Here is a 26,548-nt window from a genome sequence, read left to right as displayed (position 1 = left end):
TTGCCTATGCTACTAACCATGATTTCAAGTTATATCAAATGGATGTCAAGAGCGCATTTCTAAATGGACCACTACAAGAGAGGGTCTATGTGGAGCAACCACTGGGCTTTGAAGATCCAAGGAAGTCAAACCATGTCTACCTACTTCACAAGGCACTCTACGGGCTTAAACAAGCCCCTAGAGCTTGGTATGATTGCCTCAAAGATTTTTTAATTAATAATGGTTTTACAATAGGAAAAGCTGACTCTACATTATTTACTCGCAAAGTTGACAATGAATTATTTGTGTGCCAAATATATGTCGATGACATTATATTTGGTAGTACTAATGAGAAATTTTGTGAAGAGTTTAGCAAAGTAATGACGAACAGGTTTGAGATGTCTATGATGGGCGAGCTCAAATACTTCCTGGGATTTCAAGTCAAACAACTCAAGGAAGGTACCTTTCTATGCCAAACCAAATATACACAAGATATGCTCAAGAAGTTTGGCATGGAAAAGGCAAAGCACGCCAAGACTCCAATGTCATCAAATGGACATCTCAACCTAAATGAAGAAGGTAAACCTGTAGATCAAAAGTTATATAGATCAATGATAGGGTCACTGCTTTACTTGTGTGCATCTAGACTTGATATCATGTTAAGTGTTTGCATGTGTGCACGCTTTCAAGCGAATCCTAAAGATTGCCATCTTGTTGCCGTTAAGAGAATCCTAAGATACTTAGTCCACACCCAAAACCTAGGATTATGGTATCCTAAAGGCTCTCTTTTCGATTTGCTTGACTACTCTGACTCAGATTATGCTGGTTGCAAAGTAGATCGAAAAAGCACTACTGGGACTTGCCAATTCCTTGGGCGGTCCTTGGTGTCATGGAGCTCCAAGAAACAAAAATGTGTTGCACTTTCCACTGCAGAAGCTGAATACATAGCAGCTGGGGCATGTTGTGCACAGTTGTTATGGATGAAGCAAACCCTTAGAGATTTTGGTTGTGAGTTTAACAAGATTCCACTATTGTGTGACAATGAGAGTGCCATAAAACTTGCAAACAATCCGGTGCAACACTCTAGAACCAAACACATTGAAATTAGACATCATTTCTTGAGAGACCACGAAGCCAAAGGAGATATCGAATTGTTTCATGTGAGCACCAAAAATCAACTAGCCGATATCTTCACAAAACCCCTTGATGAGACTAGGTTTTGCTTTCTTAGGAGTGAGCTAAATATCTTGGATTCTCGAAACCTGGCTTAAAACTAAAATTTTGATCACATGATTGATGGATATAAAATGGTTGTATGCACAAAATGTCATGAGAAATACTGTTTTTATTATTAAAATTACTCATGTCATATTTGCTAAGTGTTATTAAAGCCTTTCCGGGCAATATCTCAAAATAGGTTGAGTAAATCGGCTGAGTAGACCACTCAACCGGTTTTCCCCTGGTGGAAACCGGTTGAACCGGTATAAAAACCGGTTGAACCGGTTTTGACCGCCTCCGCGTCCGTGCTGTCAGTCAGCGCCGCAGTCTGCGCCGTCAGTCTCGCAGACTGCGCTGTTAGTCTGGCAGAAAATCCACGCAGTCAGCAGCTTTTTCTGCGCGCTTTTACTGCTCAGTCTGACGCAAAACCGGCTGAACCGATTTTATAACCGGTTGAACCGGTTTTGGGTTTGTTGACCAGCCGACGCCGCCCCTATTTCTCCTCCCCTTCCTCCTTTCTCTTCTTACCAGTTTCTTTCTCCCTGCCGTCGCCAAGCCTACGTTTTTCCTCTCTCTTCCTCTCACTTTCACCACAAACCAAAGCTCATTTGTGCCATCAAATTGTTGGGAGTTTTGTTGGAGATCCGTTCATCTCGGCTTCCTCCATCATCTCCCTCACTCTAGTTGGGATTTCTGTGGATCCATCTTCGGATCGAGGTATTACCTTATTTCATCTTGTTTCTACTCGATCTCATCCATTCTTGATTATCTAATGTATCGTTTCTAGGATACATTTTTGTTTAGGTGCTTGCAACACTTAGACTATCTTATTTTGTCTCGAACATTGTTTGAGTTTAGTTGTTTGGTATTGTTCGTTGTAGTTGAACCGCTCGCATGAACGGTTGAAGTACATGCTCAATATCATACGCGTCTCTACTCAAACGTGTTTGTTAAGATCCTTGTACTTCGATCTCCTCACTCATCATAGGTTCTATCTTTTATTTTAAAGATGGTGCGTCAGAGAAATCCATCAGTTGTTGAATCCGACTCTTCTAACGAATAAGAGATTCATGAAGAAACTCCCCCGCGCTCCAGATCCAAGCGCGGGCGAGGATCTGGGAACGTAATGCAAGGTGGTGAGGCTTCCGGGTCTCATGGAGCTCGCGGTCGGACGGCCCGGAATCCCTCCGGTCGGTCCTGACCCGCGACAAATCCACAAGCATGGGAACCGACAAGTGATGATGATGGTGGAAAAGATGATGAGATTGACCTTCCCTCTGCCCACGCTCCTATTATTCGAGGGTTGGTCCTCCACCGGGCGGAGGCCCGTCGTTCTGGCAATGAGCCAGTTACGGATTTTACTGCCAGCGGGGGTTCGACACTTCTCCAGGACATCCGCTTTCAGAATCCTGCATTGCGCATTCATGATGCCAGGATTGATGGGAATAGGTTCTGGACTCTCCAGCATGTGGATTTTTACAACTCGGTCATTCTTCCCAAGAAACATCAGCCCATTCTGTATCAGCGGTACATCAACTGGGAAGGTTGTGAAGCTATTGGAGATCCGGAGATGACACAGGCTCTGAGGTCCTGTGAGAGAAAGAAGATGAAGAATATAATGACATTCCAATATGATTGGAATGATGAGGTTATTGCGCAGTTTTATTCCACTCTTTGGATTAAGCTGGCCGATGAGGAAAGTCCCTACAACTTTCCTTATCTTAACTTCTTTATCGAAGGCAGCTGGTACAAGGTGAGCTACCGGTGGTTCGCTCACATTCTTGGATTCACTGATAATGACATTTCTGGTGACAAGATCAAAAATCATGATTTTCGGCAACCCACCAGAGATGAAGCCAGAGATCTTCATCTCTCTGAGTCTGGAAAATTTTGGGAGTCCACAAATATGCACAAATATTACAGATATATCAACTCTCTCAGCAGGATGACCCTCATTCCCAAAGGGGGTAACCAGATGAATATTCTTGGAGAGAGCAAGGTCTTGCTCTCATTCATGAAGCCCAACAGTTCTGAGAGCATCAACATTTTTGATATGATATGGCAGGAGATTATCCATGCTGCCTGTTTTCCACTTAAGGGATGTCTACATGCACCTTTCATCATGAAGATGATTGAAGTTGTGATGCAGTTCCGATATGAGAAAGGTACTAGACATCAATCTTATACACCCTTCTGGATTGATCCCAACAATCCAACAGTGTGTTTGAGGAAAGCCCCTTCTAGCTCCCGTGCACATACCTCTGCTGGTCCTGCTGCTGCTGCTGCCAGTGCCTCGCGTCCCTCCCCTGGCCGCGGATCTCCCACGCCACGTGGTCGTGGTCGAGGTCGTGGCCGAGGGATGGGTGCCCGCCTGGCCCATGGGATTGCGGCATTCTTTTCTATGTGCCGGAATATTTCTGCAGATGTGCATGAGCTGGCAAGGCGTCAGAGGGAGACCGACGACAATCTTCGTCATCAAGCTTCCTCTATGGGTATGCCTTTTGCCCCTCGCTCGCCTGACGTGCCTCTCCATCCGCCTCCTCCAGAAATCAAAGAGTGGCACCAGCAGGCCTACGGGGTGCCTTTTATGTCAGCTGACGATGAAGAAGAAGAAGAAGAAGCATACTATGATGATCGCGAGCAGTTTGCCCCGCCTCCCTACCAGGGGGATCCGGGTCAATCCTCTTCTCATCCTCCGCCCCAGGATCCTTCAGGAAGTGTTCCTCCCCTAGATCAGTCTGGGGAAGAACACTTTGCATCTCACTTGGCGCATCATTTCTTTGCTCCGCATCATCCTCCTCCTTCATGGTGATCTTTGGCTTGGTGGCTCTCTCCTTTTTTGGTTCTTGTTGCCAAAAAGGGGGAGAAGGAGTCTTATCTTAGCAGCTCTTTAATTTATGTAATGAACAATCTGGTTTGTAATAATTGTTATTCGTCTGACTCGTGATGCATTTGGTGGCTTAGTGCCACAAACTTATTAATGATGTGATGTGATGACATTATTGTAATAGCCAGTAGTAATATTTCATATCTTATGCTATGCAATGATGGGCTTGTTTGTGTAATACTATTGTTTTTATCATCACATCATATATAATTGTGTTGCATCCCTCAATTTTTGTGTATTGTGTTGGTTGTTCACTTTCTCTAAATATGTTGCAAATTGACATATCAAGTCAATATTAATATCACAAAACTCATGCACATATTTAGCGGGAGCTGCACATACACAAATACTTTTATCTCGCAAGTGTTCTTAATTTTTAATTTTTATCTCTACTCTAGTTTGTTTTGGCATCAATCACCAAAAGGGGGAGATTGTAAGTGCAATCAACCCTAATTGAGGGTTTTGGTGATTAAATGACAAAACAAACAGAGATTCTAACAAGTTTGCTCCTAGCATGCACACAGTAATTCTACAGACAGGAGAAGCACAGATCGTATGAGCATAAAAATGTAAAGCACAACGGATTTAAAATTCTACATCAAATGGCGTGCTCCAAGTACTTGAAAACAACGGCAGTGTTTATTTTATAATTCTTGAGTTGTAGGAATCGTCGTTCAATTAAGAGGGATCCGCAATGGTTAAGTAAGTTATGCAATGAGCTAAGTTCAAAATCCTTCAAAATCCTCTTTGAGAACACTTTTCCAGATCATGAATGCCTTTGAGAAAAACCATTTTTACTTCCCACAAGAGTTCCACCTTTGTTCTCTTCAAAATATTCAAAAGTTGCTTTTAAGCCCTTGAAACCGGTTCAACCGGACCTGAAACCGGTTCAACTAGTTTCGGGACTGTTCCTCTGCCATCACTGCTCTGACCTGTCTGACAGTCAGAGCTGTCAGAAAAGTCGTTGCAGATTTTTTGGGAAAACCGGTTCAACCGGAATTTTTCCTGGCTCAACCGGTTTTGAATCCGGTCGAGTCTCCGACTGAGTAGGTTAGTGAACCGGGATCTTCCTGGTGGAAACTGGTTCAACCGGTCTGTAAACCGGTTCAACCGGTTTTTACCCCTTTTCTCCCAATGGCTGCCAGCTTTTGGGGGATCCTTTACATACCCCCACACTCTCTCTCTTATTTACTTCTGCCTCTCCCATGAAATCTTGGCTGACCAAACTCTCAACAAGTGCATTCATTTCACCTCTCACACCCGCAATCGCATCTCCTTCAATCGCTTGAAGGATCCTTGGTGTGAGGTGAACTCGATCTAACACGCTGTCATTTTCATCTCGATTCTCCTATTCTCTTTGTTCTTGAGCTCGTTGCAAACTTAACCTTGTGCGGATTTGTTACTCTTGGAACCTTGTGTTCCTTGACAGTTAGAGGTTGCTTGGGAGTCTCCAAATTTGTGGACGACCCCAAGAAGTTTGTATCACCCGCTCGTTGAGCATATTTGAGAAGAGATTGCCTTGACCTTTGTGGTCGGCTTGTGGAGGATTAGGGTTGGAAAAGACCCGACCCTTTGTGGGCTCCTCAACGAGGAGTAGGACACCTTTGTGGTGGTTGCCGAACCTCGGGTTATATTGCGTGTTCTTGTGTGTTCTTGTTGAGCGCTTTAAATTTGTTGGTTGGTTCATATTATTTATTCGAGTAGATTTTGTGTAGGGCAAGTCATTAGTAAAATTCTTCACTACTTCGTCACATTTGTTTAACAGATTATCTAATCTAAGTTGAGCAGGTTCAAACTTGTTCAGTTGTTAACAAAATCAACTGAACCGGTTTGCACCAGTGCAACTTTAATTTAACCTATCTCGAAGTTTTTAGTGAAAAATTTCAGGTGTAGCCTATTCACCCCCCACTAGGCTACTTTCAGGACTACAAGTCCCGCTCCAAGAGAGTGTGCTACAAGTGTGGTAAGCCCGGTCAATTTATTGCAAAATGTCCATTATCAAGTGATAGTGACAGGGGCGACGACAAGAAGGGCAAGAGGAGAGAAAAGAAGAGGTACTACAAGAAGAAGGGCGGCGATGCCCATGTGTGCCGCGAGTGGAACTCCGATGAGAGCTCCACCGACTCCTCCTCCGACGAGGACGCCGCCAACATCGCCATCACCAAAGGACTCCTCTTCCCCAACGTCGGCCACAAGTGCCTCATGGCAAAGGACGGCAAAAGGAAGAAGGTAAAATCAAGATCCTCCACTAAATATGCATCCTCTAGTGATGAAGATAATTCTAGTGATGAGGAGGATAACTTGCTCACCCTTTTTGCCAACCTAAACATGCAACAAAAGGAAAAATTAAATGAACTAATTAGTGATATTCATGAGAAGGATGAACTCTTGGACACCCAAGAGGACATCCTAATTAAGGAAAACAAAAGGCATGTTAAGGTTAAAAATGATTATTCTCTAGAAGTAGAGAAATGTGAAAAATTATCTAGTGAGCTAAGCACCTGCCATGATGTTATTGCCAACCTTAGAAATGAGAATGCTAGATTAATTGCTAAGGTTGATTCCAATGTTTGTGATGATTCAATTTCTAATCTTAGAGATGATAATGTTAGTTTACATGCTAAGATTGAAAAATTGAATGCTTCTCTTGCTAGTCTTAGGATTGAAAATGAAAAATTAATTGCTAAGGCTAAAAACTTAGATGTTTGCAATGCTTCCATTTCCAATCTTAGAAGTGAAAATGACATTTTACATGCTAAGATTGTTGAATTAAAATCTTGCAAACCCTCTACATCTACCGTTGAGCATGTTACAATTTACACTAGATGTAGAGATGTTAACATTGATGTTATTCATGATCACATGACTATGATTAAACAACAAAATGATCATATAGCAAAATTAGATGCAAAAATTGCCGAGCATGAATTAGAAAATGAAAAATTTAAATTTGCTCGTAGCATGCTTTATAGTGGGAGACGCCCTGGCATCAAGGATGGCATTGGCTTCCAAAAGGTAGACAATGTCAAACTTAATGCCCCTCCTAAAAGATTATCTAACTTTGTCAAGGGCAAGGCTCCCATGCCTCAGGATAACGAGGGTTACATTTTGTACCCTGCCGGTTATCCCGAGCACAAAATTAGGAGAATTCACTCTAGGAAGTCCCACTCTGGCACTAATCATGCTTTTATGTATAAGAGTGAGACATCTAGTTCTAGGCAATCCTCCCATGCTAAATTGCCTAAGAAGAAAACTCCTATTGCATCAAGTAATCATAACATTTCATTTAAGACTTTTGATGCATCCTATGTTTTGACTAACAAATCTGGCAAAGTAGTTGCCAAATATGTTGGGGGCAAGCACAAGGGGTCAAAGACTTGTGTTTGGGTACCCAAAGTTCTTGTATCTACTGTCAAAGGACCCAAAACCGTTTGGGTACCTAAATCAAGAACTAAAATTGTTTTGTAGGTTTATGCATCCGGGGGCTCAAGTTGGATCATCGATAGCGGGTGCACAAACCATATGACATGGGAGAAGAAGATGTTCTCCTCCTATGAGAAAAACCAAGATCCCCATCGAGCTATCACATTCGGGGATGGAAATCAAGGGTTGGTCAATGGCTTGGGTAAAATTTCTATATCACCTAACCACTCTATTTCCAATGTTTTTCTTGTAGATTCTTTAGATTACAATTTGCTTTCTGTTTCTCAATTATGCAAAATGGGCTACAATTGTCTTTTTACGGATGTAGGTGTTACTGTCTTTAGAAGAAGTGATGATTCAGTAGCATTTAAGGGAGTGTTAGAGGGTCAGCTATACTTAGTAGATTTTGATAGAGCTGAACTCGACACTTGCTTAATTGCTAAGACTAACATGGGCTGGCTCTGGCATCGCCGACTAGCACATGTTGGAATGAAGAATCTTCACAAGCTTCTAAAGGGAGAACACATTTTGGGACTAACAAATGTTCATTTTGAGAAAGACAGGGTTTGTAGCGTATGTCAGGCAGGGAAGCAAGTTGGTGTTCATCATCCACACAAGAACATCATGATGACTGACAGGCCACTCGAGCTCCTACACATGGACCTATTCGGCCCGATAGCTTACATAAGCATCGGCGGGAGTAAGTATTGTCTAGTTATTGTGGATGATTATTCTCGCTTCACTTGGGTGTTCTTTTTGCAGGAAAAATCTCATACCCAAGAGACCTTAAAGGGATTCTTAAGACGGGCTCAAAATGAGTTCGGCTTAAGGATCAAAAAGATTAGAAGCGATAACGGAACGGAGTTCAAGAACTCATAAATCGAAGGCTTCCTTGAGGAGGAGGGCATCAAGCTTGAGTTCTCTTCTCCCTACACGCCACAACAAAATGGTGTAGTGGAGAGGAAGAATCAAACTCTATTAGACATGGCAAGGACCATGCCTGATGAATACAAGACTTCGGATCGGTTTTGGGCGGAGGCGGTCAACACCGCGTGCTACGCCATCAACCGGTTATATCTACACCGAATCCTCAAGAAGACATCATATGAACTCCTAACCGGTAAAAAGCCCAATGTTTCATATTTTAGAGTCTTTGGTAGCAAATGCTTTATTCTTGTTAAAAGAGGTAGAAAATCCAAATTTACTCCTAAGGCTGTAGAAGGCTTTTTACTAGGATATGATTCAAACACAAGGGCATATAGAGTCTTTAACAAGTCTTCTGGACTAGTTGAAGTTTCTTGTGACATTGTGTTTGATGAGACTAACGGCTCTCAAGTAGAGCAAGTTGATCTTGATGAGCTAGATGATGAAGAGGCTCGGTGCGTCGCGCTAAGGAACATGTCCATTGGGGATGTGTGTCCTAAGGAATCCGAAGAGCCTCCACAAGCACAAGATCAACCATCTTCCTCCATGCAAGCATCTCCACCCACTCAAGATGAGGATAAGGCTCAAGATGATGAAGAAGAAGATCAAGAAATTGAGCCATCTCAAGAGGAGAGCAATGATCAAGGGGGAGATGCCCATGATCAAGATAAGGAAGGAGAACAAGTTCCAAGACCGCCACACCCAAGAGTCCACCAAGCAATTCAACGAGATCACCCCGTGAACACCATCCTCGGCGATATACAAAAGGGGGTAACTACTCGATCTCGTGTTGCTCATTTTTGGGAACATTATTCTTTTGTTTCCTCTATTGAGCCACACAAGGTAGAGGAAGCACTTCAAGATTCGGATTGGGTGGTGGCGATGCAAGAGGAGCTCAACAACTTCACGAGGAACGAGGTATGGCATTTAGTTCCACGTCCTAACCAAAATGTTGTAGGAACCAAGTGGGTCTTCCGCAACAAGCAAGATGAGCATGGTGTGGTGACAAGGAACAAAGCCCGACTTGTGGCCAAGGGATATTCACAAGTCGAAGGTTTGGATTTCGGTGAAACCTATGCACCCGTAGCTAGGCTTGAGTCAATTCGCATTTTACTTGCCTATGCTACTTACCATGGCTTTAAGCTTTACCAAATGGACGTGAAAAGTGCCTTCCTCAATGGACCAATCAAGGAAGAGGTCTATGTTGAGCAACCTCCCGGCTTTGAAGATAGTGAGTACCCTAACTATGTATACAAACTCTCTAAGGCGCTTTATGGGCTTAAGCAAGCCCCAAGAGCATGGTATGAATGCCTAAGAGATTTCCTTATCACTAATGGCTTCAAAGTCGGAAAAGCCGATCCTACACTCTTTACTAAAACACTTGAAAATTATTTGTTTGTATGCCAAATTTATGTTGATGATATTATATTTGGGTCTACTAACGAATCTACATGTGAAGAGTTTAGTAGGATCATGACACAAAAATTCGAGATGTCTATGATGGGGGAGTTGAAGTACTTCTTAGGATTTCAAGTGAATCAACTCCAAGAGGGCACCTTCATTAGCCAAACAAAGTATATTCAAGACATTCTAAACAAGTTTGGGATGAAGGATGCCAAGCCCATCAAGACACCCATGGGAACCAATGGGCATCTCGACCTCGACACGGGAGGTAAATCCGTAGATCAAAAGGTATACCGGTCGATGATAGGTTCCTTACTCTACTTATGTGCATCTCGACCGGACATTATGCTTTCCGTATGCATGCGTGCAAGATTCCAAGCCGATCCTAAGGAAGTTCACCTTAGGGCCGTGAAACGAATCTTGAGATATTTAGTTTATACTCCTAAGTTTGGCCTTTGGTACCCCAGGGGATCCACATTTGATTTAATTGGTTATTCGGATGCCGATTGGGCGGGGTGTAAAATTAATAGAAAGAGCACATCGGGGACTTGCCAGTTCTTGGGAAGATCTCTGGTGTCTTAGGCTTCAAAGAAGCAAAATTCTGTAGCTCTTTCTACCGCCGAAGCCGAGTATATTGCCGCAGGCCATTGTTGCGCACAATTGCTTTGGATGAGGCAAACCCTTAGGGACTATGGTTACAAATTAACCAAAGTTCCTCTTCTATGTGATAATGAGAGTGCAATCCGCATGGCGGATAATCCTGTTGAGCATAGCCGCACTAAACACATAGCCATTCGGTATCATTTCTTAAGGGATCACCAACAAAAGGGGGATATCGAGATTGCATATATTAACACCAAAGAACAATTAGCCGATATCTTTACCAAGCCATTAGATGAACAAACATTTACCAAACTTAGGCATGAGCTAAATATCCTTGATTCTTGGAATTTATTTTGATGTTTTACACACATAGCTCATAAATATACCTTTGATCATGTCTCTTTCATGTGCTATGACTAATGTGTTTTCAAGTATATTCCAAACTAAGTCATAGATTGAAAGGGAAATGGAGTCTTCGGCGAAGAAAAAGGCTTCCACTCCACTCCATCGAATTACTCACCTTCGTCGTCGCTCCGCATATCTCTCCAAATTTGGTATAATCTTCACTCATATGTTATTTACCATAGGGAGAGAAAGTCAGAGGGCTTATATTTCACTCAAGTATCCGTTTTGGCGATTCATGCCAAAGGGGGAGAAAGTATTAGCCCAAAGCAAAAGGACCGCACCACCACCAATTTCAAAATTTTAGTCTTTCGATTTGTATTTAAAGTAGTGTTTTCAAATTGGTATCTTATTGTTGATATAATTTCAAATTGGTATACCCTCTTGAACACTAAAAGGAGGATTTCATTAAGGGGGAGTTTTGTCTAGTCAAAGGAAAAGCATTTGAAACAGTGGGAGAAAATTTCAAATCTTGTAAATGCTTCTCAAAATCTTATTCATTTACCGTTGACTATTTGCAAAAGACTTTGAAAAGAATTTACAAAAGAATTTGCAAAAACAAAAACATGTGGTGCAAGCGTGGTCCAAAATATTAAAAATAAAGAAATCAATCCATGCGTATCTTATGAGAATTTATTGGTTCAATTCTAAGTAACCTTTGCACTTACATTATGCAAACTAGTTCAATTATGCACTTCTATATTTGCTTTGGTTTGTGTTGGCATCAATCACCAAAAAGGGGGATATTGAAAGGGAAATAGGCTCACACCTTTTCCTAATTGATTTTGGTGGTTGAATTGCCCAACACAAATAATTGGACTAACTAGTTTGCTCTAGATTATGAGTTCTACAGGTGCCAAAGGTTCACAACAAACCAATAAAAAGACCGAGAAAGGATTCAAATATAGAGAGCAATATTCAGCCGAAGTGTGCCCTGGTCTGGCGCACCGGACTGTCCGGTGTGCCACCGGACAGTGTCCGGTGCACCAGGGACTCCAACTCCGAACTGCTCACCTTCGGGAATTCTGGGAGCCACTCCACTATAATTCACCAAACTGTCCGGTGTGCCAGCGGAGCAACGGCTACTTCAGCGCCAACGGTCACCTGCAACGGCATTCAATACGCTACAGTGCGCGCAGAAGTTAGGCACGCGCTAGAAGGTGCACCAGACAGTCTACAGGACCTGTCCGGTGCACCACCGGACTGTCCGGTGGCCCAGAAGACAGAAGCTCCAACGGTCAGAATCCAACGGCCAGATGACGTGGCAGGCGCACCGGACTGTCTGGTGCGCCATGCGACAGTGCCTCCACCAAACGGCTAGTTTGGTGGTTGGGGCTATAAATACCCCCAACCACCCACCATTCATTGCATCCAAGTTTTCTGACTTCCCACACCTTACAAGAGCTATAGCATTCAATACAAGACACACCAAAGAGATCAAATTCTCTCCCAAGTCCAAAGATCATTCCCAATCAAATAGTGACTAGTGAGAGAGTGACTTGTGTTCATTTGAGCTCTTGCGCTTGGATTGCTTATTTTTCTCATTCTTTCTTGTGATCAACTCAATTGTAACCGAAGCAAGAGACACCAATTGTGTGGTGGTCCTTGCGGGGACTTTGTGTCCCGTTTGATTGAGAAGAGAAGCTCACTCGGTCTAAGTGACCATTTGAGAGAGGGAAAGGGTTGAAAGAGACCCGGTCTTTGTGACCACCTCAATGGGGAGTAGGTTTGCAAGAACCGAACCTCGGTAAAACAAATCCTTGTGTCTCACTCTTTATTTGCTTGCGATTTGTTTTTTGCCCTCTCTCTCGGACTCGTTCATATTTCTAACGCTAACCCGGCTTGTAGTTGTGCTTAAGTTTATAAATTTCAGATTCGCCCTATTCACCCCCCTCTAGGCGACTTTCAGACACTTTAGGGGCTACCTCTTGGTTACCCTGGACAAGGTGACGAGAGGGTTGATAAGATATTTGAGAACCACTGTTTTACATTTATCCCGCTGTTGCACCCCGATTGTTCCTTTTGTTTTGGTGTTTCACCTGTCAGAACCCAACATTTGATGTCAACCATGTTTGCTTTGAAAAACATTCCCATGGTACCTCCAAAGAAGATGGTCACTTGATCGCAGCCTGCTCCCAAGGCAGCACGAGCGAAGGCGGCCTTCGCTAACAACCAAACTACAAACAAGCCATTCCCTAAAGGGGGCGTCCACTCCAGTAGCTTAGAAACCCCTTGCTAGCCACCATTCAACCACACGACCATAGAAAACTAACCCTAATCCAAACCAAACTATGAACTAAAACTAAACTAACAAAATCTAAACTAGTTCAAATCAACCCTAACTAAAAGAAGTAACCTTAATAGTAAGGCTAATTTAACTATAATAAAGCTAAATCTATCAATCTACAATTCATATTCTACAATGAACATCAAATTAGAAATCCTATTGTAAATAAAGATCCAAAAAATAAGAACTTACCTATAGATGAGCTTGACGGTCGATGATGCATGGATTCTGAATGGTAAGACCGTGTCTAGCAGGTTGTTCATATGGTCACCAAAAACAATGTTTTGCACTATAGACTGCACTATTTGAATAGTGGAGTTTGAAATAGGAGATGAGACGGGGATAGAATGGGTAGGTTGCTGGAGATAGTCTAACGGCCAACGAGGGCGGCAACAACGACCTGACCACCATGCCCAGCAACACGCACGCTTGGTCCTGCAACCCCATTTCTCTCAAGTAGGTAGCGACACTGGAGAGAGAGATGAGAGAGAGGATGCATAAAGAAGAGACCCAAAGATACTTTAGGGGATGTCAGCTATTGATGAGCTGATAAGGCCTAGTCTACCGCTAAATGGTTAGGGTTGAAAATGGACGAGTAAAATCCCATTCTAACATGTACCATTTTTCACATTTGACTCCTCTCGTTTTTGTATTTGCGGAAAAATATGGAAACATGACTGAGATGGGAGTGTCTATATGCCACCCGTTTTTGCGGGATACTGTTTTTAGCCGAGTTGAACTCGTATTTATCCCATATTTGAGAAATCCGAGATCTGCCCAATATGCATTAGTGCATTAGCTAAAGCTTCATAACATTAGGTGACAAATTATACCATAAGAGGCCATCCTAACCACCGATTCACCTCACTGACAAGCGACATAAATGCTCAAACAACACCGGCCATATCTATATGTACACCACTAGCAAGTAAACAACAATGAAGTATTGTCAATCTATATCTTTTTTGTTTTTTGTCGTTGCCTTGTTAGTCAGTCACCAGTTAGTCATCAGTATCATGTGCGTTTGTATTAAATTACAAGTTTTCGCTTAATATTCCCATCTTAGTTCATTTTTTGTACACAAGTTTATCCTGCTCCTGCTCCTGTTTTTGTTTTCGACTATTCCGAACCCGGTCCCGTTTCCGATGATAAAATATGGAAACGAAACGGAGAGATGGGTTTTTTCTGTTCGTTTTTGTCCATTTTCATCCATATAAATGACTAATATGCCTATTGGCCATAATAGGCCTAGCCTATAAACTCTTTCTATTCATAGAATGACCTAGTAGATACCTGTCATATATCCATTGGCCAACTGCGTATTAAATTTACAATTCATTTTAAGCAACAACTATATTTGCAATTTATTTTTAAAACTATTATATAAAAATCCTACAAGTTGTCTTCCTGCATAGTAATATATATCATATAGGTAGCTACCATGATCTAATTTGACCTGCGATACGTGCTCTGCTAGAAAAGTTATCTGGACAACAGTTGAAGCAACCAGACATTCAGTTGCAGTTGGTGTGACCATACAAACCGGAGCTGCACATACATTCTCATGTGCTGGATCTGCTCATGACGATACAGTAATGTATGCATGCCTTTGATATACTGAAGCTACCTAACCTAGCGCCTCCACCGGTCAATCAAAGTCTCAGAGAGAGCATTGGAGCTCAAGCAAGAAGCAACAGTGCCCATGTGCCGCGGAGTCGCCAAGTCAAACGGCCACCGACCCCCAAAAAGAAATTAACCTCACCAATCAACGTGGGGGTACAGTACAACAGAAGATTGAGATGGGCTGGACCGGAGAGGTATTGGTATCTTCATGTTAAGAATGACAAGAGTTTTTCGCTTGTGTGTTCCCGAATGGCCCACAAGACCGTGCGTGGGCCATCCTAACGCAGGAGTCCGCCAGCCTGAAAGAGGCCCAAGTATGTTAAAGCGTCGGCCCTTATTTTTGTCAGGTGAGAAGAGAGCAGGAGCAGAGCCCAAGAAAAAGAATCGAAGACTCTTGTCAGACTAATATAAATCAGTGCATCATCAATCAATCAAAGATGACCACTAAACAAACGCTGTTCAACAGCTGAGCAGACCTGTGCTTAGTTATCCGTATCCCTATTGAATGGTTTAGATTTTGTTGCATTGAACTGTGTGTATATATATAATAAGTAACTAGTGACATTTTCGCCCTCATCCCTTCCATATAAGTAGAACAAAGTCTTGAGTTTTGACCAAACTGCAAACTATTGCTCATCAACTTCATATTATATTCCCAGTTGCTGTGTTCAAGACTTTTCAATGCACAAGTAGAACACCTTTTTTTCGATTATTAGGATGATGAACGAATGCACAATAAATAAAGTGTTGAGAAAACGGCTCTGAAGAGTAGTAATGCTGCACAACGATGGTCGGCATCCATGGCCTGTTCCGCTGTTCGTGTGATGAGTGGGTTAGTGCAAGCCCACTATTGCAGGATCTATGCACCACATATACTGAGTCAATTAACATCAAGGTGTGCGGCCAAATAAAAAACCATGAGCCTGAATTCCAGCCGGATCAATAATACAACAAAACTCAGAGGCACCTTCCAGGCACAGCTAGCACGGTCATTTTATTTAATGATGACGACAGAAATGGGGCTTGTCAGCGCCGTCGTACGTGATCTCCACGACCATGAAACACAGCAGTAAACAACTAAACCCGCATCACTATTTCTGTTGCATTGTATCATTCTCCCGGACCCAGAGGCATCCTATTTCTGTCGCAGCATTTCCCTCTCACCATACCATAATTCTCTGACGAGGATCACAAATACGTACAAACCAAGCTAACCAGGCAGTCAGAAATCGGTATGGCTTCAGCAGCGCGCAATGGTGCGGCCGCGGCGGCGCTCATGGTGGCCGTCTCCGTCCTGGCACTGGCCGCCGCCGGCAGCGCGCAGCTGCAGTACGGGTTCTACAAGGGCAAGTGCAACGGCACCGACGTGGAGGCGCTGGTGCAGAGTATCGTCAGGGCCCGCTTTGCGCGCGAGAACCCCATCGTCGCCTACCTCCTCCGCATGCAGTTCCACGAGTGCGCCGTCAATGTACGTGTACAACGTGTCTAGCTAGGCAGCTAGCTAGCCCACGCGCCGACGCGCGCGCGCGTGTGTTCCGCTGGTTCGTTAACGAGATGACACACGACACTACGGTATATGTATAATAGCAATATAATTGCAGGGCTGTGACGGTGGTTTGCTGATCGACGGCCCCGGCACCGAGAAGACGGCGCCGCCGAACCTCAGCGTCAAGGGCTACGACGTCATCGCGGCCGTCAAGGCGGAGCTGGAGCGGAAGTGTCCCGGCGTCGTGTCCTGCTCCGACATCCAGATCCTCGCCACCCGGGACGCCGTGGCGCTGGCCGGCGGGGCCGCGTACGCGGTGCGCACGGGGCGGAGGGACCGCCGCCGGTCGCTGGCCCCCGACGTCAGGCTCCCGGCGCCCGAGTTCACCGCGGCGCAGATGGTGGCGTACTTCGGCGGGCTGGGCCTGAGCGCGTTCGACGCGGTGCTGCTGCTGGGCGCGCACACCGTGGGCGCCACGCGCTGCAGCGCGATCAAGGGCAGCCGGCTGTACCGGTACGGCGGCAGGGCCGGCGCCACGGACCCCGGCATGGACCCGGGCTACGCGTTCGTGTACAAGAACTACGTGTGCCCCAACGTGCCCTCGTCGGACAACAACGCCGTGTTCCTGGACGACCAGTGGAGCGCGCTCAAGCTGGACAACCACTACTACAGGAACCTGCAGCAGCGCCGCGGCGTGCTCGCCTGCGACCAGAACCTGTACAGCGACGGGTCCACGCGCTGGATCGTGGACCTGCTCGCCAAAGACAGCGGCCTCTTCACCTCGCTCTTCCCCAAGGCGCTCGTCAAGCTCAGCGAGGTCAACGTGGTCACCGGCACGCAGGGGGAGATCCGAAAGGTCTGCAACAGATTCAACTGAGGATCCGCCATCATATTGATCTTCACCCTCTTTGGTCTTCTTCGTCATTCCTGCTTACTTTTCTATGGAGTACATGGTTTGATCGTCTGATACTGTTGCCCTTCTCCTTCCCATTTGCTTCATTTCCGCGTCAAGTTTGATTCATTCTTTTTGTAACATGATGTTGGATTTAATTTGTAATAACAAACATGATGGGTTAACGTACCCCGTGTATGGTAAATCTCAGGAATTCAAGTGAAACTTTTAGCTTTTGACTCAATCCATCGTGGAAGTGGCAAACATTATGTTCCCGGTGTGTACATTTTAGCTTATGACATAGCTCCTTCTACATTATCCTGTGTATATTTTATATTTTAGAAGAGATTTTAGTGGGACTCCATGGCCTCGGAAGCGGTAGGGGGCTCGAGCCCTGCTCGTCCCACCGCTACTTCCGCCATTGACTATGATAACTGATGTGCAAGTCCTCATATGATTGTTGGTGGCTTGGATTAGATCGACCCGTTTATATATATTTTTAACAAGCCAAACTAGTACTAGCTCGATTCACTAACAAGCCAAACGAGTCAAGCTATCATCCTAGACGCAAACGTATGGGCATGATTCAGTCGCCCAGGTCACCAGCCTATTTTCCATAAGACCACAACACCAAGCGCCCCAATTAACACCAAGCCCTACACCTATGACCTATTCATCTCCCATTCTCCCTCATGCCGCGCCACAGAAGTGCACTACTGTGGAGGTAGGATTCTTATGGCTCTTTGAGTTCTTTAAAGCAAGCAATAATTTAGGCACTAGTTTGTGCATCTAGTTGGACCGGGGGGGGGGGTCCGTGAAGTCCTATTATTGTGCCATCGTGGTATGTTTCTATGTGATGCTTATTTTATTTGAACTATTGTGTTTGTAAACATATTTAATGCTCATTTGGGACTATGTCATAATCTGTGATGGATTTAATCAACAAGGTGGATATATCATATATGGTTGATTACTTGCATTGCACTATTGCATATTTCATATTATAGTTGCACTTCAGACTTGCATTGCATTTTTAGAATGTCGATTTGTGAGTGTTGTTGCTTGCTGCTAGCTTTAGTGCAAATATACAATGTGTAGTGAAATTTTATACATCAATATTTGATAGACAAAGAGATGATATATTGATTTATAATGCCACTAGGTGCACTTTTGGTCTACCTCGCAAGCTAATCGAGCTGGCTCGAGTTGCCTAATGAGCTGAGTCGAGCAAGTCTCCTAGCTTGTTATTACAACAAGTTAAGCCAAACCAACTTGTTATAATACCTAGCCATATTGATCCGAGCAATTTAAAAGTAAAAAAGCTAAAATTATGCAAAACTAGGGATTTGACTCCATACACACATTCAAACCCACCATGCTCTGGTACCACTGTTAGAACATAATACAACTTTGTACTCGAACCCTAGCCACTAGTATACCTTCGGGGTTGGTCGACGATGCCATTAGAATGGTGTAGCTGCACTCCGAGGCGTCGAAGTAGTACAACGACCTTTATCTTCACTAACCACATAATAAATAGATCGGATCTTGATGCAAATGTATGAGAAAATGCTTGAGAAAGTAAAATTCTTATCTTTTCGGGCAAAAGCAAGAGGTTCTTACAAATACTTTACCAAAATATTTCAAAAGAATTAATAATCAAAATACAAGTGGTGCATATGTGGTCCAAAAATCACAAACAACTCATATACAGCTTAGATTTGATCTTAACTTAGTATCTTATGAATTCTTGAAAGATCGCAAACTAGTTACAATTAATAAATTTCATATTTGCTTTGGTTGTATTGGCATCAATCATCAAAAAGGAGGAGAAATGAGACTTAATCCATTTCTATATTAGTTTTAGTGCTTGATGACCATCACAACTATATGGACTAACTAGTTTGCTAAGATTATGATACATGGATTCATAAGATCAACATATAAGGTTCTAAGTCCAAAAAAGTTCAATTCCAACCAAAAAGAAGTAAACTTCGGAAAAAAATGATTTTTCAGTAGTTCAGCACCTTGGATAAGTTCTAGACACGCCTTAGCACGTATTTGAACCAACCAAAGCAGCTGGAAAGCTTAGGTTTGAAGTTTCCCACTTTTGAAGCTAGGTTGAGCTAAATCCGGAATATGAGACATAATTCAAAATGATTGAGGTTCGTGACTTAGACTAGTTGGATAGTCTCTAGATACGTTTTGAGTTTGTTGCAACGGTTCTTGTGCTCATGAGTTTCTCTCTCTCATTCTCATTCTCATTCTTGTAAAGCTAGTGAGAGACTCCGAGTTTGTGTGAAGATTCTCGCAGAGACTTTGGTATTTTGGATTTGAGAAAGGATACTCAAACGGTCTACGGTCTAAGTGACCGTTTGAAAAAGAAAAAAAAGTTGAAAAAGACCCATCCTAAATAGACTCCTCAACGGGGACGTAGATTCTTCGGAGTCAAACCTTAGGAAACAAATCGTCCGTATCTTTTATGTTGGGTTGATTATGCCTCTCTCTAATTTCTCTTGCTTATACTTGATTCTAAATCCTTTGTGTTGCTCCCAAGTAAACTCCGCAATCATATCAAACAACACTTGCAAGAAGAACTCTTCTCCCTTGCTCCGATTAAGTTCCTTCTCGTTTTAACATCTAACCGAGGTTTGAGTTTTTGTATTTAGTGATAAATTTTAGATTACACATATTCACTCTCTCTAGGCGACTTTCAGAACCGTGACTATTGGTTGTTGCGTCTTCGATCAAAGTGCGAGGATAGAGTCTGGCTCGGTCCTTTAACCGAGCTTAAAAAAATATACCTCAACATGATGTAGCCATTTCATTTTTTTTGTGCAATAATTTCATATAGACGTTATAGCTGTATGTATTCGGACAATCCCATTCAGGAATGCTGTACAGGATCTCATTTTCTTTGCTCGTATTACAGCAATAAAGTATAATTCTTTTTGTGGTACATGAAATAAATAATCACTCTGTTTTCAAATTATCGTATGATATACTTCTGGGCCATTAGCATAAACCTTTTGTTCTGAATAAGGGAACAATATGTGATAACTGTTAAGACACTGGTCCTCTAAAAAAATGAAAAGGCTACTCTTTAAAATAAACCTCAAGGAGATTGCTCTGTTCTTAGACAGATTGCAGATGATACATTGCAAGTAACGTGCTGCAAGTTTGCATGTCAGCTGGCTCAGGAATGTGGATAATTTGGATTATTGATCACCCAATATTTTTTGCCACATGCTGATGAACATAGGAAAATAAAGTTCAAAAATTAAGAGCAATAGTAATTATATTATATACCCTTCTTAGATAAAGACGAATCATTTTGGAATTTTTACAGTATATGCATGTCCCACTAGCAAACGTTACTCATCACAAAAATAACATATCCTTTCATCCAGTTTATAGTTTTCTTTTCACAAGAATGCATGGCACTTGAAACAAAGAATCAACACAGTAACACACTGTCAAAAGGAAATGTTTTATTCAAAAACTAATTAAGCCAATATGTCTTAGTAACAAGAAAAACATTTCTAGATGTCCTGCATTTACATGAGACAGCATGAGAATAAAGTGGAGCTAATCCCACACTAATTAAATTCATCTATGCATATCTCATGCATTAATGATACATCTAGTTCACAGATACATACATGTACTCCATTCTCCAAGACAAAAATTATTCCACGCCACTACATATTCTACTAAGCAAAGTTTACTCTGTTTTTCCCAGCCAGGTATATAGATGGTTCTGTGGGTCCATTCTGCAAACGTTTGTGTTGATGCTCTCTTTTGCATCTGTGAACCTTTGAGGTCTTGGCTCTGTATCTTGTACTTTGTTCAGGAAGTTGATGCTCTCTTTCCCATTGCACATTTAAGCCATCTGGTAAAATGTTGAATCTGGAAGTTGCAATAGGTCATTTATAATGCTTTTCCCAAACTGGCACAGAATACACTAGAGTTCCTAGCAGAAAAGAAAGCAGGAAGGTGGATGCGGCATAAACAAAGGCCCTGGCAATCTGCCCGCTTCTTCTCATTGTATACACTTCAGCAGCAAAAGTAGACACTGTGCTTAGGCAACCAAGGAAGCCGAGCTGTATTCCACTAAGAATAGTTGTTGATCGCTTTGTATCTACCTGTAAGAAAAAAAAAATGAATCAGATGTACAGGCTGATGTATGGAAGAGTCAAATACCAACTACAAATGACGAATTTGTATGAATAATTGTTTGTTCATACCGCTTTGGATGTTACAGCAAGAACTGCCATTATGCCTGCAGCAAGAACATTGGCTACCAGAGTCCCAGTGGGCAGCCATTTCAAGGATCTCTGTTTGCCAATTCCCTGGCCATTGAGCCTTGCCAGGTACCAGCGTAACCAAACACCTGGAGGTGCTACCGAGCAGCCCATCCATAGGACAGCACCATCAGCAAGACTATGCATCTTTACTACAGTCAGCACAATGCTCAAAATCCAAAAGAAAGACATCAAAATTATCATCACTGACAAAAGCACTGACTGCTTAGCCCTGGTATTCACCCTCCAGTGCTCCCAATCATACTTGTGACCTATCAAACTCTTCTCCCTGATGTATTTCAGGATCAAACTCCGTAGGCGCTCGCCCGTCTCAGCACCAACCGTAATGGACTCGTTGACAATGAACATCCCTGAAAATCAGTGTTGTTAGCCATCAGAAGGATTATTTTGTTCATATTTTTTGTTTGATAATATCTAATTTAGGAGATATTGCACTTAATCATAAAAATGATGATCAGATACCTAGTACTACGCCCGCTATAGCATATACCCAATGGCCTTTGGAAGACAAACCAACCATTTTCTGGTTCCACCCACTGAAGGTTGTAAGGCTTCCCATGTATCCAGTTGTGATTCCGACAATAAGATGGTCAGATATGTATCGTATATCAGCCTTGAAAATGATACCAAACCAGCCCATCAAGAAAGACCCAAGCTGGCCCAAGCAATTTGGCAATCAACATGAGTTAGTACATATAAAACCCCCTGTGGTTTCTCTAAATTCCTTGACTCAAACTTGAGCATAAAAATGATTGTGCATACCATATTAGATGGAAGATCAGGGTAAAGTGGGCTTTGATCTGAAGTGAGTGCCAAACAGTCTGGGCCAAACAGCTTTTGGAGCCCATACCTTGTGAATACCTGATCAGTTATGAAAAACGTAAGTGCTCCAAGGGAACCGGAATAATGCAAGATAGGTAATCATCCTCTAATAGCAATCTCGCCAGATCCTTCAATGATCTAAACGAGTAAACATCCACATGTCAATACTTGGTGTTGGCAGACATCTAGGTTGGAACAGTATGTGCTCAAAGATATAAATATAAGATTTCTCTAAATTTCAATGGTCCAGGACCTCCATTAGTAAAAGCATGAAACGGCAAGTGTTGCCACATTTACATTAGATCAGCAAAGATTATGTAACAGCTATCACAAAGACATAGAAAGAACCTTATGTGAGATTTTGGAGAGTTACCCCGAAAAAGCCAAAGACAGCTAAATGGATCATGTAAGCAGCATAGTCTAGCCTCAGAGAAAGCTTATATGGTTCAACCTACAGGCAGATGAAAGCATGGTCATGCCAGCACATATAACATAAAAAATAACCTTTCAACAATATATCAACGGAGCAACCACACGTATGAGAATGACAAGCAGCTACTCAACTCCACTACTATCTTTACCTTAGTAGATGAATCTGCTAGGACGTTAGAAATAGTGTCTTTTGTCTCCGCTGAAGATATAGGTGCTGATGCAAAATTGTCACTGGTTTGCTTTATTGCATCATCTGGAACAGGGCCAACCTTATGATGTTCAGAGATTCTTACTGTATCCTCATCAACATCGCCTTCGGGTGATAGAACTCGACCACTTTCGATGAGTTGAGCCAGAACTGAGCTATCGATGTCTCCTAGCAATTGATCCGCCGACTGAAGAGAATGCCTCATTGAGCTCAGTATGGAGTCCCCCATCTCCCTTGAGAGGCTGATGGATCCCCTTGAGCCCTGTCTGCTACTTCTCCTACTCAACATTGAGCTAGACCTACCAGCTAACTGAGGACCAGTGGAATCCATGGATGTGCTTCTCGCATAACCCAGGTGGTTCCCCTGAGAAACGTTGCTCCTATCTGAGGAGCTCTCCATTCTTTTTTAGGACTGTTTCTTCTGCTACAAAGACAGATAACAACCCTACACAAAAAGTCAATGTTATGACATGAGTCAGTAGTTTATGATTCATATTTTTCCTTTCTTTTCTTCCATTAAAATCCACAGTCCATATAAATTCTGGAAGCACGGGAACCAAACAATGGGTAGGACAAAAAGATAGGATTTGGTACGTTTTTGTAGGTATCTGGACAAATCACATCACAGCTCTGAAGATCGAGGAGACTGCAGCAACATTTTTTTTCCTTCAGTCAAATCAAATAGCTCACAGTACATGTACATCACTGTTCTCCAAGCTTCAAAATAGAACTTTTATGAAAGAAAAAAAATGGGAACCATCCGGAGTACCCGAAAGGGACAGGAAACTTTTCCGGGAACACATATGGCACACGCGAAAAAAATTGTAGGAGCGAGAAAGTACACGTAACGAAGACCAGAAACAAATAATTAGTTTAATCAAAAGTAAGGCTGGAAAAGAAGAAAAATAGAAACACGTCTGAACCCGTGACAGCGCCGTTGAAGCGAGGGAAACAAGTGGCGTCTTCTGATTAGACTGCTACTGAATTGAATAGACTAAAAGAACAGTATCGATCCCACTAAAGGTGACTGCCTTTGACATCTCGATACCAATTGTTTGATTGTTAGTAACCAACTGGTCTAGTCTAATCGCGATGCTAATTGTTAATTAACAAGTAACCTAATATAATCAGTGCCTGGTGCCTTTTAGCTCTAAAGGTTCCATGGTCAAGTAAGGTGGGAGGAAGATCAGCACGACGCCACACCTACCCAGTCTCGATGTTTGCATCTGTCTCCCTCCGTCTCTTGTTCATCCATGCATGGAGATGAAGAGAATGGGCCAGAGGACGAGGAGATCTGAGAGATTTTCGGAGCAGCAGGATGCACAGGAAAGAGGAGACAACCGGAAAGACGAGCTCCAAGAATTACCTGGCTGGGATTTGGGAAGTCGATGGGGAGGGAGGATGGAGGAGGCGACTGACGAGGCGACGGTGGGCGGCGCGGCCAGGCTTTCTCTCTGTCTCCTTGGTCCTCGTCCACGTACAGGGAAGTAGTTAGGCAGAGAAATGTTTTAGTGCTGCCTGTCTTCAGGGAAAAAAAGACTGACCGTACCTGTAATGATTCGCCAAACCGTAGTCCGTATGCATTAAAAATAAGCGAAAAATGTTAAATGGTGGAATTAGCCGAAAGAAAAACATTAAAATTAACTCGTCATGCCTAAGATTTTGAGGTCCGTAAAAAGGTGTGAACTTTATTAACAATCAAAAGACTACTCGGTACCGTATAGGTGTAATTACATAATTTATCTACATTATAGAAAAGGAAAAGAATTAAAAATAATTGTCAAGTGGGATGATACTGTTTTTTCGTGTGTATGGTTGGACGTATAAAGACGATGGAAGGATATAATCATATTTTCTATAGTGTTTAGATGAAATTTATGTGGGGTGGAGTAAACACCAAAGTAATTTTTGGTGATAGCATTGTACCAAAAAATCGATAGGACGATATTACCCTGGCTTACCCTACTTTGACCTTAAACCAAACTCTATTCAATTCAGCAGCAGCCTAATCAGAAGACGCCACTTGTTTCCCTCGCTTTAACGACGCTATCACGGATTCAGAGACATGTTTATATTTTCTTCTTTTCTAGCCTTATATTTTATTAAACTAATTATTTGTTTCTGGTCTTCGTTACGAGTTCTTTCTCGCTCCTACAATTTTTTTTCACGTGTGCCATATGTTCTCGAAAAGGTTTCCTGTCCCTTTCAGGAACTCCGGATGGTTCCCATTTTTATTTCTTTCATAAAAGTTGCATTTTGAAGTTTGGAGAATATTGATGTACATGTATTGTGAACTATTTGATTTGATTACAAAATATATCTATATTATAGATCATCCTACACGGTTGTGAAGATAATTTCAAAAATTCTCACAACTAGACTACAACAAGAGATTCACAAACTCATCCACTTGAATCAGACAGGCTTCCACAAAGGCTGATTTATTTCTGAAAATTTTGTCTACGCACCGGAGCTTATCCAATATTGTCATAAGAGGAAGGGCATGTTTGGTTTGATGCCTAACTTGTCACACTTTGCCTAACTTTTCTGTCTAAGGTTAGTTCTTCAATTCGAACGACTAACCTTAGGCAAAGTGTGGTACATTTAGCCACAAACCAAACAGCCCCGAAAACCCCCGCTACTGCGTTGAAGCTGGACTTTGCAAAAGCCTTCGATACTATCCACTGGGATGCCTTACACACTGTGTTGCGCGTCAGAGGATTTAGTGACCGCTGGATGTGCTGGATAGATCAGCTCTTGTCCGATGAATGGTTGCCCTGGCCCCTAGTGGCAGTGTGGTAGAGGCCTCCAGCAAGGCGACCCGTTGTCTCCCTACTTGTTTCATACTGGTTGCAGATATTCTGCAAGCCCTGATCAAAAGCGACGGCCGAATTGGATACCCTCTGACATCTTTCGGTCCTGTGCTATTTTGCAATACACATATGACACACTAATTGTTCTGAAGGAGGACCCTATGGACGTTGCCTCCCTTAAATCCACCTTAGACAACTTTAGCTCTATGATTGGACTTTGTATAAATTAGCACAAAAATGTCTTAGTCCCTATGAACATGGATGAAGTAGTTGTGCAGCAATGTGTTGAGATTCTTGGATGCAGAAACGTGGGTTTCCCACAGTCATACCTTGGTCTACCCCTCTCCCCATCCAAAACCAGATTGTCTTCCTTTAGTCCCCTCGTAGAGAAATTTGATAGGTACCTGGCTAGATGTCAAGCGGATCTTTTAAATCTTATGGGGTGCCTTGTCCTAATCAACTCAGTTTTGGACAACAGCCTTATCTACTTAATGGGGTCCTTGCAACTGCTCCCGGGGGTCGTGAAGGCAGTGGATAGCAAGCGTCGGGGACAAGTCTGTTATGCAAAAGATGATGGTGGTCTCGGTGTCACTCACATAAATACAAGGAACACATTCCTACTCTTCAAGCCGATCCATAAATAATTCCCCTAAACCACCAACCCCCCCTTCCACAACAAAAGGAAGACGAGGACTTCGCACAACCACGTATTCGAGGTGTCATCCACATGATCACTGGAGGGTCCAACACGGATTATGCCAATAAAATACAGAAAAAGATCACTATCAGAAGGTTAATCATGTCACCATCACTGGACCCG

At 42.8% G+C, this 26,548-nt stretch overlaps 2 protein-coding genes across 7 annotated transcripts; one reads left to right on the top strand and one right to left on the bottom strand.

Moving 5' to 3' along the window:
• The first annotated feature begins 15,865 nt into the window (after positions 1 to 15,865).
• On the top strand, positions 15,866 to 17,372 carry LOC103640218 (peroxidase 57). Its single transcript, XM_008662848.2, has 2 exons — positions 15,866 to 16,218; positions 16,352 to 17,372. Exons 1-2 carry the CDS (start codon positions 15,985 to 15,987, stop codon positions 17,111 to 17,113), a joined length of 996 nt encoding a protein of 331 aa, XP_008661070.1. The 5' UTR covers positions 15,866 to 15,984; the 3' UTR covers positions 17,114 to 17,372.
• Positions 17,373 to 20,599: 3,227 nt separating this feature from the next.
• Positions 20,600 to 24,441, bottom strand: LOC100280683 (crcB-like protein). Of its 6 annotated transcripts, none has more exons than XM_035962227.1 (8): positions 24,282 to 24,434; positions 23,510 to 23,620; positions 22,857 to 23,360; positions 22,649 to 22,726; positions 22,216 to 22,314; positions 21,916 to 22,108; positions 21,376 to 21,803; positions 20,600 to 21,273 (listed from the first exon to the last, which is right to left on the bottom strand). In XM_035962227.1, exons 3-8 carry the CDS (start codon positions 23,313 to 23,315, stop codon positions 21,055 to 21,057), a joined length of 1,476 nt encoding a protein of 491 aa, XP_035818120.1. In that variant the 5' UTR covers positions 23,316 to 23,360; positions 23,510 to 23,620; positions 24,282 to 24,434; the 3' UTR covers positions 20,600 to 21,054. The 6 variants fall into 6 exon arrangements, with proteins under 6 accessions (XP_035818120.1, XP_035818121.1, XP_008658542.1 ...); XM_035962228.1 differs by having other exon boundaries at positions 23,510 to 23,561; XM_008660320.4 differs by lacking the exon at positions 23,510 to 23,620 and adding an exon at positions 24,123 to 24,209 and having other exon boundaries at positions 24,282 to 24,420.
• Between the last annotated feature and the right edge of the window lie 2,107 nt (positions 24,442 to 26,548).

The sequence above is a fragment of the Zea mays genome, chromosome 9 (genome assembly GCF_902167145.1).
Source record: "Zea mays cultivar B73 chromosome 9, Zm-B73-REFERENCE-NAM-5.0, whole genome shotgun sequence".
NCBI lineage: Eukaryota > Viridiplantae > Streptophyta > Magnoliopsida > Poales > Poaceae > Zea > Zea mays.
This window is presented reverse-complemented; position numbering and strand designations above follow the sequence as displayed.

Excerpts from the sequence above, each read along its gene's own strand:
- LOC100280683 (XM_008660319.4), bottom strand. The coding sequence starts at position 23,315 with ATGGAGAGCTCCTCAGATAGGAGCAACGTTTCTCAGGGGAACCACCTG. Across the intron at positions 22,727-22,856 it reads TAGCAGATTCATCTACTAAG|GTTGAACCATATAAGCTTTC; the intron begins GTAAAGATAGTA and ends ATCTGCCTGTAG. Across the intron at positions 21,804-21,915 it reads TATAGCGGGCGTAGTACTAG|GGATGTTCATTGTCAACGAG; the intron begins GTATCTGATCAT and ends ACTGATTTTCAG.
- LOC103640218 (XM_008662848.2), top strand. The coding sequence starts at position 15,985 with ATGGCTTCAGCAGCGCGCAATGGTGCGGCCGCGGCGGCGCTCATGGTG. Across the intron at positions 16,219-16,351 it reads TCCACGAGTGCGCCGTCAAT|GGCTGTGACGGTGGTTTGCT; the intron begins GTACGTGTACAA and ends ATATAATTGCAG.